At 39.2% G+C, this 19,601-nt stretch overlaps 1 protein-coding gene across 1 annotated transcript; it reads right to left on the bottom strand.

The window, feature by feature from the left end:
• Positions 1-5,871: 5,871 nt before the first annotated feature.
• On the bottom strand, positions 5,872-17,517 carry LOC140227666 (uncharacterized). The gene is made up of 5 exons (XM_072308082.1): positions 17,297-17,517; positions 16,321-16,476; positions 14,699-14,884; positions 7,174-7,245; positions 5,872-6,721 (listed from the first exon to the last, which is right to left on the bottom strand). The coding sequence occupies exons 1-5, from the start codon at positions 17,515-17,517 to the stop codon at positions 5,872-5,874; spliced, it is 1,485 nt and encodes a 494-aa protein (XP_072164183.1).
• Positions 17,518-19,601: the final 2,084 nt, after the last annotated feature.

A 19,601-nucleotide genomic window follows, 5' to 3' on the forward strand; every position in this document is an offset into this window, starting at 1 on the left:
GCGTTTGCGCATTCAGCAAGCGCTCGCGCAATAGACGAGACAGGATTGAATATGGTATGATCTTGAACGGAAAGTAACAACGGTAGCCTATGGGGAATTAATACGTTGGCCTATGCGTTTCGTTCAATATGCTCTGATATTGAACGGTAAAAATTGAGCGGACTACAATACGCGTTTTTAATGCACCGCTAAAACGTCCTATATAGATGATAATGTATTATATTTACTTTTCCATTTCATCTTTGTGATCTGTTGAACCCAAGACAGTGCCTGACTTCTAGCCATGAATCTTTGAAAGCGATCCATTCATACTCGGTGTTTGCTGGCATAAACAGTTATAAGTGCAATAGTGTTAAAATATGTTCAATTCATCTGCATTGTTAACTTTGACCTTTTTGAATTTCTCTTATTCATTAAGAGGACATAAGAGAGGACATAAGAGGCATGTGTAGTAAAAGTCTGAAATAGGTCAGTACATTGTATTAAATACCCTAGAGTATTTTATACAACTTTGTATGTGTTGAGATACTGTATAAGCTGTTATATTCGCGTACAGATATTTTCGCGAATGAGCAGGTTGCAGACATTTTCGTGAGATGTTGTTTTCGCAAATTTACGCCAAGGCTATTGTAAGTGCACTATTAGACTAGCGCGTGGCGACATTTTAGTGTGTTGTTGAATTCGCAGTCCAACAGTCATTTGTGAAATTCACGAATATTAAACCCTCACAAAAATAACAGCTTATACAGTATTATCCTGGAATGTTTAGGTTGAGGACTTCTATAATGATTTTGTTTTTACAATGTGTATGGGGAAGACAATTTGGATAATCATAAAAGAAAATAATGCATCGTGCATTACACATTTTTAAGTGCATTATTTCAATCTATTCAGTCAAGGCTTGCAAAATTTGATGTGATTTCAACTAAGAATACATACTAACACAGTGGCAGATAATCTCGAGTTCTTCAGTGAGTGGTCTTGGGTTCAATACCCTTTTAATGCATACACCCCTGGGCATGTTGTCCACTACTCACGGTGTCTCTGTTCATCCATGGTGCTAAAATTGTCCCCTTTAAGAAATTATGCTTCCTTATATTGTAAGAAGGTTCTAATTCAGCTTAACTTGCCATCCCTGGTGGTTAAGCTCTTTCAGTCCTCATTTTCTTACATAGGTCAAAGCTCTCAGTTTATTCATTAAGGTAAGTTTTCAGTTTAAAAAGAAAAATAAAATGAAAAAAAAATATTGTGGTAAATGGTCAGAACAGTTAACCGTATGTTTCAGTCTTTATCTTAAACTAGAAAAGACAAGATGTGTGTACAATGTTTAGGGTCACACACTGCAAGAAACTTATCTTATTAACCTACCTTAACATTGCAGTGAAATGTTATGAACAGATGTATCATATTAAAACAGTATTTATGCAAATTGCTTAAAATCGTTGTACATATATCAAATGCCTTGTAGTATTGGATTGACATTGAATTCCATGTAAATTATAATACTTCAGTCCAATGCTTTTGTGTGCCTGAATGTGTGATGTGCAGCTACTTGGATTATTAAAAGTTTATTAAAAGATTTTTTGCATAATAATAGCAAAGTGATATGGTCTCATCCTGTCTCCTCTTTGATGCATTCTTGGCAGAAAGTCACATTTTACTTTTCAGAAGACAATGACTTAGATTTACAAAGGTAATTTAAGTCTTCTCCGTGGATTATGCATATTACTGTGGCATAAATGCATGTGATACAACATGTACACCAACAGACATCTAATTATGAATACACTACCATCTGCTTGCGCTATTTAAAGTTTATTTAATTAATGTTTGATTAGTGCATGCATTACTAGATTTAAATGATGGATTTATATATATACATATATTTAGACTACTTTGTACCGCAGTGAAGTTGCTGTTGCAAGCAGAGTCTGATATGTGACTGTGTGTCCTTAACAATGTGTATTAGTATTCCCACATTCACATACTGATATACCGGGTGTCCCGAAAAAAGCGGAACGGTGGATTTTCAGTACCTTGCGTTCTAAGAGTGATATATTTTTTGACATCATTAGAGAGAACATCTTCCGCAAAAGACAATGATACCAAAATCATTAAATTTGGTTGAGTACTTTTTATTCTACGCCAATTTCTGTATATGCAGTCATTTTCATTTTTTTGCGACTTATGAGATAAAACACGCGTTCCATACGGTGAATTGTGTAAGCTCGTTGATCCATGTCAATAAAAGATAACGCTTTCATATCGGGCGCGCGCACACACACAGATACACACACACACTGTTTTTCCTGGCCCGTGCCCAATGTGAAAACTGTATCTTTTGTTGACATGGATCACCGAGCTTACACAATGTTCACCGTATGGATCGCGTGTCGCACTCAAATTATTATCTCATAAGTCGCAAAAATCAGGCGAAATTGAAAATGACTGCATTTCCAGGAATTGGCGTAGAATAAAAAGTACTCAACCAAATTTAATGATTTTGGTATCATTGTCTTCTGCGGAAGATGATCTTTCTAATGATGTCAAAAAATATATCACTTTTAGAACGCAAAGTACTGAAAATCCACCGTTCCGCTTTTTTGGGGACACCCGGTATAGTACACCCAATATTCTTTTTAGCACTTGCCTTACATTTGTTTCTGGGATTTTTTTTAATCATCAATGGATCTTGGAAACAATCTTTTAAGATATTTGTCAAGTGAATCCCTATCATTAACTTGCTTGGTTTGAATCCTTTACTTACATACTTTTTCTAGATGTTAATGAGTAAGTGTGCTGAAATGAGTTGTTTGATTTTTTAAAAGTGCAATCATTGTCTTAAATTTCTTTCTCTAACATTGAACCCTTGATATTTGGATGTACAGTTGTATGTGCTTTGTAGGGCCTCAATAATTTGAGCTTGTATACTGTCCATTTAAATGCATGCATAGATGTTGACCACTACAAGCTGAGCTGTATAAGTCTTATCCTTCATACAGCCAAAATGTCCGTCACAGGTTGTTGGATTTGTTTGTGTGTGTGTGTGTGTGTGTGTGTGTGTGTGTGTGTGTGTGTGTGTGTGTGTGTGTGTGTGTGTTTGTTTTACACAATGGCTCTGTAATTTAAGAATTATGTGAATTTCCTTTTTCCCTAAATTTCCTATATGTTCCATATTTCTTCTTTCTTTTCTTTTCTTTTTCGGTACACGATCATATTTTGTTATCAGCACAAAAACCCAATTTTAGGGTCAACCTATGGACTACAAAATTCCCAGACACCCCTAGAAAAAAAGAGACTGCGCATAGGCAATGCAATTTAGAACAAAAAAAAAAGGCACAGTTGATAGCTCTGCGCATAGACATAAGACATATAGACCCACAAAGTTCGGCAGATGGTTTGAAATATGTACAACAGGTGTGTCAAAGACACCGCGTGCACACATACACGTACTGAAAACACACTGCATGTCGGTTTCATTCCATGTGTGAGAAATGCTTTTATTTCACGTTAAAAAAAAAAAAAAAAAAAAAAGCGGCATTTAATGCTCTGACGTGACTGTACAGCGCCAAAACAACAGAATTCAGATATGGAAAATACTTGAAAGGTGAAATGGGCGAGAAAATGGTGATATGTTATGGTGATGTATGAGTGAGAAAGTATCATTTCAATTACTGTCATAATCCATAAGTACGAGTGTATTGCTTTATATTATCAGGAACACCTTGCACATAGAATATCAAACCTTGGAATGTGTTATGAATTTTAACACAACCATAAGTCACAACGGACGGACAATGGCACGGAGTGATCAATAAGTCAAATTAATGTTGAAAATGCGTTCCCTTTTAAAAACCCTTTTTTCAAACAGTAATGAAAATGATACCATTGATTCGGTTATTTACGTTCTTCTTCATATGGCAGGAATAGCAACGTCTGTGTTGCAAGAAATCATACGTTTTTAATGTCAATAATCATCAAGAAAGCGTTGGTTTCAATGAAGTTCCCTCATTGTGGATCCATTATGGCATTCCTGCAGATCAAGTAATCGTCTTATAGTTGGGCAGCTTGACGTTGAGGGGGAAATGTTCCTCGAATTTACCGTGCATTGTTTTGATTTATTAGATATGGATATTCCATACTCCGTGATTTCAGTTTTATGGCAACAAGTCACTACTCGTGTAAGATTCCCAAATGCTATTTGCAACCGAGGAATACGAAAAGTACAATAAGAGACATGATTACAACAACTGCGCTGCACCGCTAAACGTCTTAAGGTTTGAAGACCTAAACCAATTACAGGGCCGCGAAAACTATTGTAACTTCACAATTAATGGTAGCTGTGTAATCAATAGTAACCATCAGTGGTTCTTGGCTTTGATTGGCTATAGAAAATTATTGCTGTGGTATTAATCATTGTTTACATAGTTAAAGAACATTTAGCCATAGTTTAAATGCAACCGAACCTTTGCCGAAATAAGATCCTGGGAATCAGTAGCAGTTGTCTAAACCAACTTTCAGTTCACACGGCTTACTCTCATGGAAATATCATGATTTCATTTTCTTTCTTTCTTTCACAAGATACAGTGATTGCTTGGAAAGTTGCATTGTTTTCAAGGTGTTGATTACTTACAGATATGAATTGCGACTACATAACATTCAGACAAATCCACGAAGAGAAGAAATAGACTAAATCACCAGTGAGTTCCAAAGAGTTGCAATAAAGAGTTACACCGTCAGATGATCTCAGAAACGAAATTACATAATTAAGTTGATACACGCATTCATAAAGTACATGTAAGATTCACACAATCACTCGTATTGCACAAAATCTATTAATGATACATGTGTATTATTGTAGTAAGTCAGAGCTGCTGTTTTTGGCTACTACGGAGATTGCATTTCACTTCAATCACGTAAGGTTCATTCGATATGCTGTCAAACCATTTCTATTCAGGAAGGAATGTGCATTTCATTTCAAAAGATTGAATTTTAGCTTTGCCCTTTTTTCATTATCAAACTTTGTTGTCCACGACTAAGACAACTAAATGTACAGTTTGCTAAATATCTTCAAATTTCTTTGCGATATTCGTGTTACAAAATTATTTGACGAAAAACACCGTTTGTCGAACGCGGTTTGGCCCCATTGTCATACAATTGCATCATGTGTATAAACAAAGGCAAACTATAACATATATACGGACAGTTCGAGGGGGGGGGGTCTAGACTCTGTTATTGTTTTTCATATTACATAATTTTCATCAAGACAACAATTTGGGATCAGTCACTCTCCACTAAACGTGTATAGTGGTAATCATTCTTTCTCATTATCGTTAAGAGGTAAAATGTTTGGAACTATGATTACGATGTTGGCTGGCCGTCGAGTCGACACGTCGCTAAAAATGTTTCCTGGCGAGAACAATATTGCAACATTCATCTTTAACTTCAGTATTTCTATTCTATTCCAGTGCACCATAACTTAATATCGGCCTTGAGAAAAGCCACTATATAAGGCTCTGTAAAGCAATAGTAACACTAAAGTTGTGCGTTGAATTGAGAGTGACGTGAAACTGCGGCACATATCAATACAGACGTGATGTTAAAGGGGTAACTCTTTCCACGAGAAAATGACTTCAATATCTCCGTGTTCAGTAGTCTTCGATGAGAAACACATTATGTCTTTGAAACTCTCGAAGAAATAATGATAGCAACAAAGTGCCATAATCCACCAATTAATCTCACGGTACATTGATATCTCTGGAGGTGACGAAACACTATCTCCATGTTTCAATCATCGATAAAGACATTGAATGTAAAACTGTAAAACATTTTATGTAAAATGTGAACAAATTATTTTCTATTCGATTGTTTTCATGTTCCTTGACAAAGTGTTGAGTGTTTTCTTCCCGCTTTTAGAGCGTCTTCAAGTTTAATTTCCCCAACGTCGCTGGCCCGAAACACTTTCATCTTTACTCGCTTGTCTTTCCTCTGATCGGAAGATGGCGCTGTCTCCTTGATTTCTTTCTTTGATGCCGTCTCTGACGATGACCCTTGAGGTTTGCTATCACAATCCCGACATAGCATCGCGGAGAATGGTTTCTTCTCCGTGTCGCTCTCCTGTGACTTGTTGTGAGGGGCGTGGTAGAGCCTGGCTCTCTTTTTGCGCGCTCTGTCCACGTCCAATCGCGCCTTTTGCAGAAACAAGAGCATCGTTTTCGTCGCTTCCTCGGGATCTACCGACACCGCCATCCAGTTCGTCCCCGGCTTCGTCTTTTTGACTGGTGGCGCCTGCTGGCTTCGCGATGACGAGGAAGACGACTCACGAGAAGGCGTGGTCGTGCTGGCTGTCGCCGCAGTGGTCGCATTTGTCGTTGCCGGGTTTCCGTCACTCACTCCGAGCCGCTCTCGCATTGCTAGGCGACTCTGCGTCATGGCCAGCTCCACTTTTTCGCTGGCGGTGTCCAGGTCCTTTCTCGTCTGACGAGAATTGAGCGATAGTCTGCTGCTCGATGTCGTGGTGGCCGAGCGGCGCTTCTTGGCCATCTTAGGGTCTCGAAAGACGTCCTGGCCAACGTGTCGCATGCTCTCGCACACGTTGTCGATGTTGGACGTACACATGGACTGCGCAGTCAGACCCGGGAGGCGCTTTACTTCAGAAGGACGCCATCTTCTATCGGTTACCGTCAGGCTGGGATACGTTCCAGGCGGAGACCAAGTCGGTCTGAAGAAAAGGAAAAGGGATAAATGCAGTCTAAAATTTACGTTTTGTAAAGTGACTCGATTTGGGGGTTGCCGTTAAGGGCTGAAATATCTGCGATGAGCAATTTCGGTTATAAAGAAGTAAGGACGTTCACTATGCATTTCCCTAGAACGTACAGTTTCTTTGAAAAAAAAATCTGGTTTTGTTCCAATCAACGCATCGTTTTATCATAATCAACACAAGCATTAGTAAAAGACTATCCTTCTTCCCATGGATTTACTGCACTTATTTTTAGTATGGCACGAGTTTGTTATCTTTAAAGTAACTATTCACGCAATTGCTTAGTTTGAATCAAATTCAAGTCACTACACATCAATTTAAATGTTGGGCAGCAAAGCGACTGCAGAAAAATACAATATGAATAAGAGCGATCGAGAATCAATTAAAGCATTTCAGCCTGTTTGCAGACATACCCGTTTGTTTCCGACTGTGTTTGTTGCTTCTTGTCGGCAATGAGCATACCCTGCAGAGCTTCGTACGCCTTCCTGCATAATGAAATGGAAAATATTTCAGTTGTCAGCATTTTTATAAACATAATACACGTGATGCATCGTTTCGAAAGCCATATAATGTAGGGAATACATTTTTTCTTTTTTTTGGGGGGGGGGGGGAGTATGACAGATATCAACTTGCCAAATGCTAAGTTTTGAATTAATATACAACTTGTCCTACTTCATTACAAAGAACCTATTCTAAAAACGAATTAAAGGTTAGAAAACTATCAACTTAGGTTTGCATAAGTCGGCTTTACGCATTTTTCTTCCTTTGCGTATTTTTCTTCCTTTTATAATCTCCGACTTCATACGGGTAATGTGACGCACCACATTATACTGAGTCGATTACGAAATTACAATACTACAACGCATTCAAATTATAATAAGATATCATCACATTACTCGCGTGAACTCATGTTTCACAGAATGATTTTCTTACTTCATTTTTTGTAAGCTCTGACCAAGTATGATCATATTTTTGATCAGAAATATGACGGTTTCATCAGAAGAGACGACGAGCTATACCATGGATGTCACAACACTTCACATTAGTGAACGACGCAAATCTTGCCATTCAAACGCGTTAACATCTATCTTGACTAAGAAGAATCAATTCAAACTGTGATAACGACTATAAAATGAACAAGCCTGCGAAGAAAATCGCTCCTCCACAAACTCAAATCATGACCATTCCAGTAAAGAAAGTTGTGTCTATGTCGGTGATGCATAATACCGTGTTTGTTTGTTTTGTTTTGATTTGTTTTGTTTTTGTTTTGTTTTGTTTTGTTTTCTGAAAGAATTTTATGGTCAGTCTTGCAGGAATGTATATTCAATTCCAAGTAATTAATCATTTTCTATAGCTAGTGTTTCTTTGATACACGAGAGCAACAAGAACGTAAAATTGAAAGTACAAGTTCAGACACTCTAGTTAGTTTATCATCCGTATACTGAAATCTCTGAGAGCAGAAAAGGGAGCAATAGTGCGAGTTTACTGTTCTGCAGAGTTATAATGACAAAGCTATGATAACGGCAGTGACATCTTTGATGCGCATTCCCTTTGAGATTATCAAGAACGTGAGAAGGAAAGTACAAATTCAGTCACTTTGGTCATTTCATCTGTATCTTTGAGTCTTTGAAAGAATACAAGAAACAATAGTTCTAGTTTCCGTAAACTGCATGAGTTATGAAAGACAAAGTTGAGTTAGAGGGAGCAATGACATCCTTGGAGCACATTCCCTTCTTTTGCCCCCAACAAAGAATTGCAATGTCAAGCCAATATCGATCTGTTTGCAACTCAAGTTGACATACACCAGTCGTTGGCACAAGTCATACCAGCCTTTAGCTTCATCTTGAATCGCGTTCTAATCCCACGTGGTAAAAATGTTGCCACCATGTTTACATCCATCATTGTAATTATTGTAAGGACGATGTGTACTGGTTTTGTTGTTGTCTTGAAATTCGGTTCACGACTGACGCAGAGTTGATGCAAGCGGCCAACGAGGTGTGAGCTGAAATTGACTAGAACAAAGTCTTCTTCGTGTGCAATCAATGTACGTTTGCTTTCCCCGTCTGTAAACTACCGATCCCCAACTGTTTCGCTATTCAAACAGAATTAATCGATATATTTGATTTGCACGGATTTCAGACCTGCGATGACCCTCGCATATTTCCCTTGGTTACAAACACATCGTCGTATTCTTCTCTCGCATTGTCGCACACCTGGCTGGGCAGCGATTAATAGCGGCAGCCTCTCATCACCCTTTCGTGTCTTACACAGAATAAAGGTGATTTTAACTCTAAAAGATTGTAACATTATTCGGGATGCGATGTGTCCGTAGCAAAGAATTCATACAAGTGTTCTCGGCAAAGGCCGCAGGTAAAGAACAGATTTAACGGGGCATGGTTTTCTGCATGCCGGCCGTTGTATATAGAGCTTCCAATGAAATACGTATAGGAACGCAAGATCTGTAGTTACAAGCGTTCCGTCTAATGGTGGTCGGTCTTCAGCGCTTCTTCGCAACCTCATTAAGGCCCGGTCCCACTGGCCTACGGACACAAAGCGTATGCAGAAAGGACACAGCGGACGAGCAAAATTTCGGGGATGGCTTCATCCGCTTTCATCCGCTCCAGAAATTGACAAAATTGGCGAAAATTGGCGGTAACAGAACGGAAATAGAACGGACGTGGGTAGTATGTAGCGGGGATGTTAAACGGATGTTCATCGGAAGCCTAGCGGATGAAAGCGGATGGAAGGGGATGACAGCTCCGAAAGGGTTACCGGAGATAATTGCGAAACGGACGCATAGCAGAAAAAGCGGATGCAGTGTGGATGCAGAGCGGATGCAGAGCGGATGCAGGGGGGATGCTTTCGAAATGCTTTATATACGAGATGCATACGCTTACATCCTTTCTATTAACGTGATATTAACGATGTAAAGACGTTCCACGTACCATATCTTTCCTCCCTCTTTCCGTTTTTAGCTGCAGCGGATGTGAGTTGCGAGGATGCCCATAGGATGCAGAGAGGATGCAGCGGACGTTTAAGGGATGCCGCACGGACATACAACGTTTGTTGCTCGTATGTCGCGGATTTACATCGTACACAGCGGAAAGTTCATCCGTTCTAAAAGTTTTAAGCAGCTTAAAACTTTTTGCGCGGATGAAATCACAGTGGACGGATGCTCGATGGATAGAGCGGATGAAACACGTATGCGATGGGTACACAGCGGATTCGTAGCGTTTTCCAACGGATGGCAAGATTTTTTGTACGCTTTACATCCTCTTTGCATCCGTAAGTGCAGTGGGACCGGGCCTTTATATTGTTTTCTTCAAAGGGGATGGCGGGAGCAGTTATGCTGAAGGATCTATTTGTACGCAGATACAGATCTCAAGAGCTACACACATGCTGCGTAATTTTTAGCTAAGCGAAATATTTCATAGTCATCAAAGATTGTTGGAGACTGTTGTTTTGATAGTAATGATAAAAAGTCATTTTGTCCACTCAAATGATAACAATAATAAATTTCAGGAGTTACATCATACTTTCTACATTCCCGTACACGTAGTCATTCAAACCATATTAAGCATTTCCAATACTTTTCGAAAAGTTATTAGACAAATATGATACGTGCAAAGGCATTATTTCCACCCTCTAAAAACAGACAATATCGCTATTGCATTATCTCATCATAGATATATGCTATTTCTGCGGGTATACCTTTATTGTCCCTTGTTATCAATCAATGATATATGTCTTAGGAATGCTGCAAATTTCATTTTTCCCCTCGTTCTATCCTGGCTACTTAGATCTGTAGTTTTTATAGAATCCGTATTGCTCGCCATCCGTCTTGAGGCCTAGCAAATATCAAACCCTGTATAGAGTCTGTCAACAACAAATCAAGCTATACTTTGTGGTATACTAGTAGTGATACTAGTAGATTGCGATCTATCATCTGCCCATTCATAATTAAGAACGTATAATACTCCTATCCCATTATGCTTGCCGAGAATCTGCAATCTTTGGTTGGGGGCTAATATCCCCCCCTTTTTTTTTTTAACTATCTAACAAATTATGCGCATTAAATACGATGAAGAATGTTACCCATTGCTTGCCCTCATATAAACAAGAAAAGGAACGAGACTGAAATCAGACTAATCCACATTTAGTGTTTCCATGGTAACGGCCATATACGTTTGCACGACGCTACGTGCGAATCTATTATCTATGTAAAATTAGTGAGAGCGACACGTCCGTCTGTCCATTATAGTCTTTTCGTGTTCGTGTCTATATTTGGTTTAGCAATAAGGCGCCGCACGACAGCTTTGACAAGCACGTGATACACGATTTCTCACTACAAATAGCCCCTATCACCTGCTCTGGTTTCCTGGAGCCAAAGGTCCGCCGACAACGTTAAAAAATAAAAGTATAATCGTGTGTTGAGATAGTAATCTATACACCCATTCTAAATACGCTGCAGTCGCCCATCCAACTTTACAACCCTATAATGATTCGTTTTCGTTCTTCAAAAAATAACATTTTATTGCCTCAGAGAACAATATTTTTATCAACAGTACTTTATTATATTGTACAGTAATCCTGTTTCGTGTGCATATAGGGTAGAAATGCAGTCATAGAAAAAAAGACGCATAGATGGGAAGGGGACCATAAAAACGGATTGCGCAGTTTAAAATATAAGTTTGTAGAAACGACATATTATATTTCATAGTACCTTGAAAAATCAAGACTGCCTTGACATGCTCTTGTAATTGTTTTTTTTTTCATTAATTCGTCTCACATTTTTATTATTATTATTATTATTATTATTATTGTTATTATTATTATTTTATTTCATTTTTTTTTTTTTTTGGGGGGGGGGGGGGGTTTCACGAGTCTAAGCTTTGAATAATCTATGGTGTAGCTCAAGTCTGCTATCCCCCCCCCCCCCAAGACCGGTATTGTCCTTGAGATTATTGATCTGCACTGCTCCTTTCATGCAACCTATACTGGTTTGTTTTGCTTTGCTTTACTATAAAATCTTTCTGGAGTAATTTGCCACTGTGTGTGAACCTATTATGCCTTATACACACCATCACACATCAAAGTTAGATGCCGCGAGTTGTCCAATGCTATATATTTTATGCCATTAACTCACAGAAATTCCACTGAACATTCGCTTAATACTTTTCAAAAGCGAAATCATTGAAAATTGATCAAGGAGATAAACCGAACCATTTGTAAATGAACTCACTGCATATCAACAGAGTCTATCAAATTGCATCAAAATGTCAAATTATCCAGATGAAATTCCTCCATTGTTGTTGTTTGCTTGCTTGCTTGCTTGCTTGTTTTCACACTATAAGCAGCTCTAAAATACACTGACATGTCTATTAGTGTATTCAATATCAACTACAGAAACGGTATTTGCCTGATGAAATGATACATAGCAAAATTTGGGTCTATTTATCTCTTCGTATAGCGTATGTAGCTTTAAGAAAGTTTACATAACTTTCGTTGCCCGTCTATCAATCTGACTGCTCATCTATCTCATTCAATAGTTTCGTCTCTTTCTGTCGTTTTCTTTATGTGTTTCTCTATTTCTGTGCCAGTGCATCTATTTGTCTGGAAGTCTATCTGTGTGTTCCACTTTGTTTGCTTATACCTTTTACTTTCACACTCGACCATTCGACAGTCGTGATATTTCTCTTCTCAAAGCTTCGCAATGATTGCACGGTAAAAACACCTGCAATTCAGTGGAAAGTAGAGTTTTATCGATAGAAGACCAATGGGAGCATACGGCAAATAAACAGAATACAAAACCTTCGTGCCAAATTGGACATCCTTTCAGAACTATCCTATTCTGTCACATATTTACTGAATGGATAGTTCTTACATAAAAGGGAGGTTTTCTTGGGGGGGGGGGGGGGAGCTGAAAGGGCCGTCTTCTCGAATAGCGACAAACTGTTCATGGTTCTTCATACATCCCGATTTAATCCCAGCAATTAGGAAGGCTGCATCAAGTGTGCTGTGTAAATAATATGAAGATTTCCTATTTCCCCTGTGAGTACATTAAAAGACGTCATGGAAACTCGTTTTCTTAATCGAAAAGGCATTAGATTTGTACTTCTAGCGAGGCTTGATTTTTCCCTTTTTTCACGGGGGTTTAGTTGTTATGGATCTACTGCCTCCTGCACATCGGTGGGGTTATATTTCACACCTTTCTAGTAGTGCTACAAGAAATGTTTTGTCGTTCCACAGCATGTTTCAACCAATTACATTCTGAATGATTGCTTCAACGCTAGCCTCACCCTCTCAACTCACATCATCATGTATATCCCGAATCAGATTACAGTGTTACAGACAGGCCCAGAAACGAGCACTGAACGAGGAATTCAGTCTCTGATCTTGTTTCTTGATTCAGCTGAAGTGTAGCTGAACTAAAATACTGCACGTTTTAAAAAGTCCAAAGGAGCGTTATACCTAAAGATATATTTTCACTGTTGTCTTACTTCCTTTATGTAGAGAGCTTATTTCAATGTCTCGAGTCCTTTATAACATGCTCTCAGGGACTTCTGATATCATTCCAAAAATCTGGGAAATAGATTATAAAAGTACATTTTTCAAATGTTTTCAGAAAAAGGACAGTCTTATCCCACATTTATTATTTCTCGCCGGTAAGTTTTGGGTGGCTCTCTCTTCGCCTATAAACTTCTGACCATTGATATGCTTATGATTACAAGTCATATAATTTCATGTTCAGCGTTTCAGCTCTTTCACCTTCAAAACATTAGAAAAATATTAGTATAAGTATACTTTTTTTCTTCAGCCAAGTTCCCATCCATGTCATGGTTTGTTCTGACCCCCCCCCCCCCCCCCACAGCAACAACATCGAGGAGAATTATCAGATGCTACCTAACCTATGGTAACAAAAAATGTAATGAGACCCATTATCATATATTGATGTTGAATGCTAGTATACTCAAAGGTGAAGTTTGTTTGACTCGCAGTATAATTAGACCAAATTGATCCAACCTTCATCTTGTATAGAGTCAGTGACAGTATATGTTCGTCCATACAATGTACTAGGATGGGTACGTAATAAGTGATTACAAACGCATAGTCTCAAACAAAACACGGATTTCTAAAAAACACCGCCGGCGGACGAGCCCACTTGTTCTCCCCTAATCCTCGCTCCTCTCACCACGACACATCTTTTGTCGAGAGATTTGTCGCTTAATTGTCAGCATCTCCCCTCCCATAGTTTCTTAAATGCGAGTAAAGAGGATTTCAGCCAGCTTGAAACCTGCCATGATAGCAACACGATTAGTATGTGGTTACAGCTCTCATAACAGCCCCATTAACACGAGGAAACCATCAGAAGAAGCACCAAGAGTATACACGCAACCGTATATAGGAAGAGAGATGTCGACCAACTTTCTATATACTGAATCTCCACAACTTTACAAACGTCCCTCTATCCCCGGAAAAAATGCTAGATTCGCTGGTTTCTTTCTTTCTGATGCAAAACAAAACATGACAACCGTTCCTTTTGTGGGCATTATTATTCACCCTCTACATACCGTCCATAGTGACTACCTTAGATACGGCGATGTTGTATTATACAAAAAGTGCAATAATTAGCTCGAATGCACTCTACTACTACAGTGCACGGCAAAGGCATATAAATAGCCCGACTGCATGTTTAAGTCTAACGTCGATGGTGAAATATGAAATTGATCATCTGTTTTAACAACTTTCGTTATTCATGACATGTTGAGTTGGTACTCGTTGAGATATGATATTTATGTTTCCCAAATCCTGTCGTAAGATTGTACTGACATGATTTATCCAAATGACGATTGAAGGAAGTTACATTATGACATCACAATCACATCTCTACGATAAGAATATGATATCATTGTACCATCTCCATGAAACATAGCTCACCTGAATGGCGCCGTTTTGAACACGTACGGATCTGGAAGGTTTTCCCCAAGAGTAAGATCTTCCGGGTCACTACTTCCGTCAAATCCGACCAGTTTCTGTACGTGTTTCTCCCTGTATTCTGTCATGTATTGGCTCGTATCCTCGTAAAACTTAAAAGGCTGACTCTCCTTGTTGCTGTTCTTACCACTATTTGAAATATTAGTACAAAGAAAAATGGAACAGTGCAGACGTTTACTTAATTTGAACATTCTGCAACGCAAATAACGCATGACGGGAAGGACTATGTCAAGGTACATAATGTAGGCCTATCACGTAATTAATTCATAATGGCTTTCAAATAGCAACCGCCCATTAGCCATCCCCACTTAATGATCGCTGCCATGGCAGCTGATGATAATCATGCTAGTTCAAATAATATCGAAAAATGTTATGCAGCTGTGACCGTTACATTTCTTCCACTTAATAGATTTATCAGGTATATAGGGGCTTCTATACGGCGTGCAAGGATGGGTTTGCAAACAATGATAAAATGCTTGAACTATGGTGGGAAAGAAAATGACTCAATTGTTGAGGGTCCTTATATTATGGAATACAATCATAATTTTGTGAATACATTTAAAGAAAATAGTAGTGACAGAAGAAGTAGATCATAATGATATATTTCCTCGCATACAAAGGTATTTAACTTATTTTCACCAAAAGCACTGACCTATACGTTGTATGGATCAATAACAGAAAGCAAAAAAAAAAAAAGGGGGGGGGGGTGAATATGCTTCTTTCATTCGTAGCCTCGCCTATACCATCATAATTACTGACAAAGGGGCGTGTCAAGTGCAACTCCATCGAACCAAATTATATTTACTCATTTGACCAACAGCAATTTGAGATGACCTACCAGATAACTAAGTATATAATCAAGAATGGGTGTAAACGAAACAGGGTTCATGTAAATTCCGTGTATCACTTAATAGAATATACACAAGCGCGGAAATTATGATGAATGCAGCAACCTTTTTTAAGTTCATACATTTTCACACCAACCAACTAAACACATGCTGCTATATGTGTAACATATTTATTGATTTATCCTGAGGATGGGGCAGTTGGGTTTACAAGATACAAGTATTTTGATATTGAAAAGCGTCTTTTCAATTAAAAAAAAATTGAAAAGAGACCGTATGATTTCAGTGCAAAATATACACCAAGACAATAGATTAGGCTATAAGGGACGACGTAATTAATCAAACATAAAGACAATACTGCCTATTTTCAAGAATTGTGTATCAAATTATGTGATACAATGTATCATCAACTATACATTGAATAGAAGTTATAATTTACGGAATTTGAATGTCCTTGTGTATTATACTTTCACTCGCGTCTGTTGTACATGTATGTCTTTACATTTTAATTTAAAAACGGAGAAAAAGAAATGGACGTCAGAAGGATCTGAAGAATCAAGAAAACGGGCGAATGATGCCAACCCCTGGAGGTTCGCACCAGCAGGTGACTAGCAATAATCAGCAAGGGGTATGAAAAATCAAATGAAATGACATTCTCTGTGTAATTGCAGCAGTGCATATCAATATTGTGTAGATGCAGTATATTCCATATGAATGTACCTTTCTGACATGCACTCGGATATATTCGGGGCGGTTCGGTCGGACTTCCGTCGACTGACTGGTTTGGCCGCCGTTCGACCACCGTGCTTCTTGGTCAAATCCTCGGCTGTCCACTCGTTGAACCCGATGTCGAGCAGACCAGCAATAGACGGCAATCTAGACAAGGCAAATATTAGTTGCTTTATGATCACACACTGTTAAAGAAGGTGCAATATGTTTGTTTTTATCATGTTTGTTTTCTCTCTTCGTCCTTGCATACATGTAGTATTTCAGGGCACCGCTTTTGGTATAGAAACCGTAGATCGCAACGTGTTTGTAAAACCAAAACAAATTATGAAACTGCGTAGGATACGCTCTTATTAGATAATTAAACGTTCCTAATTGTGAATGTATTATTTTGACTGATTCTTGTATAAGGCGCAAAGTCATCCACAAAACTAGTAGACGCAACATGGAAAATCAGCTGTAATCCTGCACAATCGAGTTTGCTTTGGAGGATAGGAGTTAAACTATCAAATAGCATAACATTTAGCACCGTTAAAACTTAAAAATGTTTCGTTTACTGTTAGCCTTGTATTACAGAAGCTCACTCTGTTATCCTGACATTCTCATCAAGTTACAACTACACCTTGCCTCATGACCAGTTCACACAATGTCTTCTCTATCTGGGGTAACCTTTTACTCCATAGTGTCGCCACTGCTTTACAATAATATTCTACCAGTTGGCTTCCTTTATATCATTATCATAGCCACTGCTAGCGTTGCCATGCATTTGCAGGTAGGTCTATACCGATTATACATCCCTATAAGGACACGCAACAACATTAGGCACTAACATTGACGGGATTCGAACTCAGAATTAAACGTCAAGATATCTTTTTTTTTTTCACACTGACACAGCCCCTCCCCCTTGAAAAAAAAAAGAAGATAATTGACATGTATAACAAACAAAGTAGTCTTCCAGTGTAATGCATACCTTGACGCTTTGGGTTTAGTGCCTCCCGACTTCCCTCTCGACGTCCGTCTAGATGACGAGGTCGATGCGGTGGACGGTGCAGGTGGTGGAGGAGGCGGTGGCATGGTGAATCGCTCACAGATGCAACGGTCCTTGGGTTGTTCAAGTCGTTCCGTGTCGAAGAACGGAACGAAAGAGCAGTTTTTGAAACAGCGGTAGACATTCTTTCCAACCAAGGTCATGCTGGTAACGAAGTCCTCGATGACGACGAGTAAAGCTATCGTTGACTGGCTTCGTTATCGGCGACATGAGGCTTGCTTTTGAACGACGTGTTGGCAATGGCGAGGGTAATACATTGGCTTTCAGTGTTTGTTGCAGGCAATATCTAGTTCATTTTCTTTGCTCTGAGTGTTTTTTTTTTAATGTCGATTTGTCCAGTTATGACATGTTCAAGGCATTTTCTGTACATGTAGATCTAGAAATATAGCGGCAATGATAGGTTCCGACAGATGTGCTTCTCCAAGATTTGGCACCATGTACAAACATCTATTCAAATGAACATAACCTGGTCGTCGCATCTGTTTCTTTATTCTTTCTTCTTCTTCTTCTTCTTCTTCTTCTTCTTTTTAGATCGAAAAGTCAGTTTTGGTTTACAAGAGGTGGGAAACAAGAGTACTTAAATAGATGATGGAATAACTGATGACATGGCAACCAAGATACGAATTTCCCTTTCCGTTGCGGAACATCCATCTACTCAGTATACTCACGTCCATCTGTTGCTTCCAAAGGTCCAGAGTAGTAAACAGGCGACTTCCCTGAAAATGTCCCAAAATGCAACTATATAGCCAGGGATGGCCCAACCGACTTCCTAATAGCAACTCGGTAGCTGTCTTCGGTGGATTCGTTCAACGGAGCAACGCTTTAGCAACGTGTTGAATGGACGAAGTTGAGTGCGCAGTATAGGCCTTTACGTTGTCCACATGACGCCAAAACCACGCCGCAGGTTTCAGCTTTCAATACGACACCCGTGCGCCAGAGCAGACACTCTTTGGAATCCCACACGCTCGGTTGTCATCTGCGTCGATCCGAGCAGATGGTTTTTCGTGTTTTGGCGACTCGCGATCCGCCAAATCCATCTGTAGCTGCTTCCGGAATTACACACAGTACACGCTCACTGTCTATCCACGAAAGGTAGCTTTGTCGAGTTTGTGAGTTCGTGTGTGTGTGTGTGTGTGTGCGAGGAAAAAGCAATGAATTAACAAACATACGAACGATAATACACCGTCGTGCCGACGTGATGTGAAATATGACCATGTAGAAGGCATCTGGTAACTCCAATGCAATTTTGATCAAAGCCAGAACAACACTGATACAAGAGTAAAGTAATTATGTATTGTATGCCATCACTACGCTGCTAACAAAAGAGCATCGTAGACATTGTGGCACTGGCGGCTGGAGGTGGTTTCAGACTGAAGTTCAAGGGGAATTTTTGGTTCTTTCCTCGTCTGTTTGAAAGAAAAAAAAGTTGCGTAACAGCCACAATGGTTTGCGCTTGAAAAACACCCCAACTTAAATCCTCGCCAAGAAAAAGTGTTGTACGTGTGCGCAATGGAAGCCAGAGCTATTGAAGTATACACATGAATGTTTATCCGTGTGGTAACGTCTAAAGTCGCGTCCTGCCTCAATTAAACTTCCTCGGAATGAAAACAATAGGAGCGCAGTCGGCCGATACACACAAATCAATATAAACGTCACCTTGGATATTGATTTTTTTGGGGGAGCTCATGGGCTATAGTATGGCCAGCAAGAGACGGGGAACAACTGAAGCCCACGGAGCTGACAAAAAGCCAAGGTCATACAGCAACTTTGCTGGTGAATAGATCCTATCACTCCCCTAACGACTGCGTGGATAGACACCCCTCACTGGAACTCAGTGTACAAATAGGTACTGTGCACTTTTATTTGCGTAATAAAACTTCATTGGCTTCAGGGCTTGCTCCAACAATAATAATCTATTTACATGGGTGCCATCTCAGACAGATGCGGACACTTCTTACAGTCGCAAATGAATGAATGTTCTTATTTCTTTGACTTGGCGATGATTCATATGGATCTTTACAACAGGAAATAATTATACTGCGTCTCGATGATGTCCGTGAGTGATAACTATGTGTACAGCTTTACCACTTTCCTGTTTCATTGTCAAGAATGACGAAAAGTGGGAAATAAGAGGCTGATTCAAAAGAAACGTCACAGAACACTGCCACGTTATCATAATCCTGCTCCCGCCTAAAATTCCCTCATCATTTTTTTTTTAATTTCTAAC

The sequence above is a fragment of the Diadema setosum genome, chromosome 4, assembly GCF_964275005.1.
Source record: "Diadema setosum chromosome 4, eeDiaSeto1, whole genome shotgun sequence".
Taxonomy (NCBI): domain Eukaryota; kingdom Metazoa; phylum Echinodermata; class Echinoidea; order Diadematoida; family Diadematidae; genus Diadema; species Diadema setosum.

Bases quoted from the DNA above. Each gene is read 5' to 3' on its own strand.
- LOC140227666 (XM_072308082.1), bottom strand. From the start codon at position 17,517: ATGACCTTGGTTGGAAAGAATGTCTACCGCTGTTTCAAAAACTGCTCT. The intron at 16,477-17,296 runs GTATGCATTACA...TGCCTTGTCTAG, and splicing joins ACTAAACCCAAAGCGTCAAG to ATTGCCGTCTATTGCTGGTC. The intron at 14,885-16,320 runs GTACATTCATAT...TATTTCAAATAG, and splicing joins TCCGAGTGCATGTCAGAAAG to TGGTAAGAACAGCAACAAGG.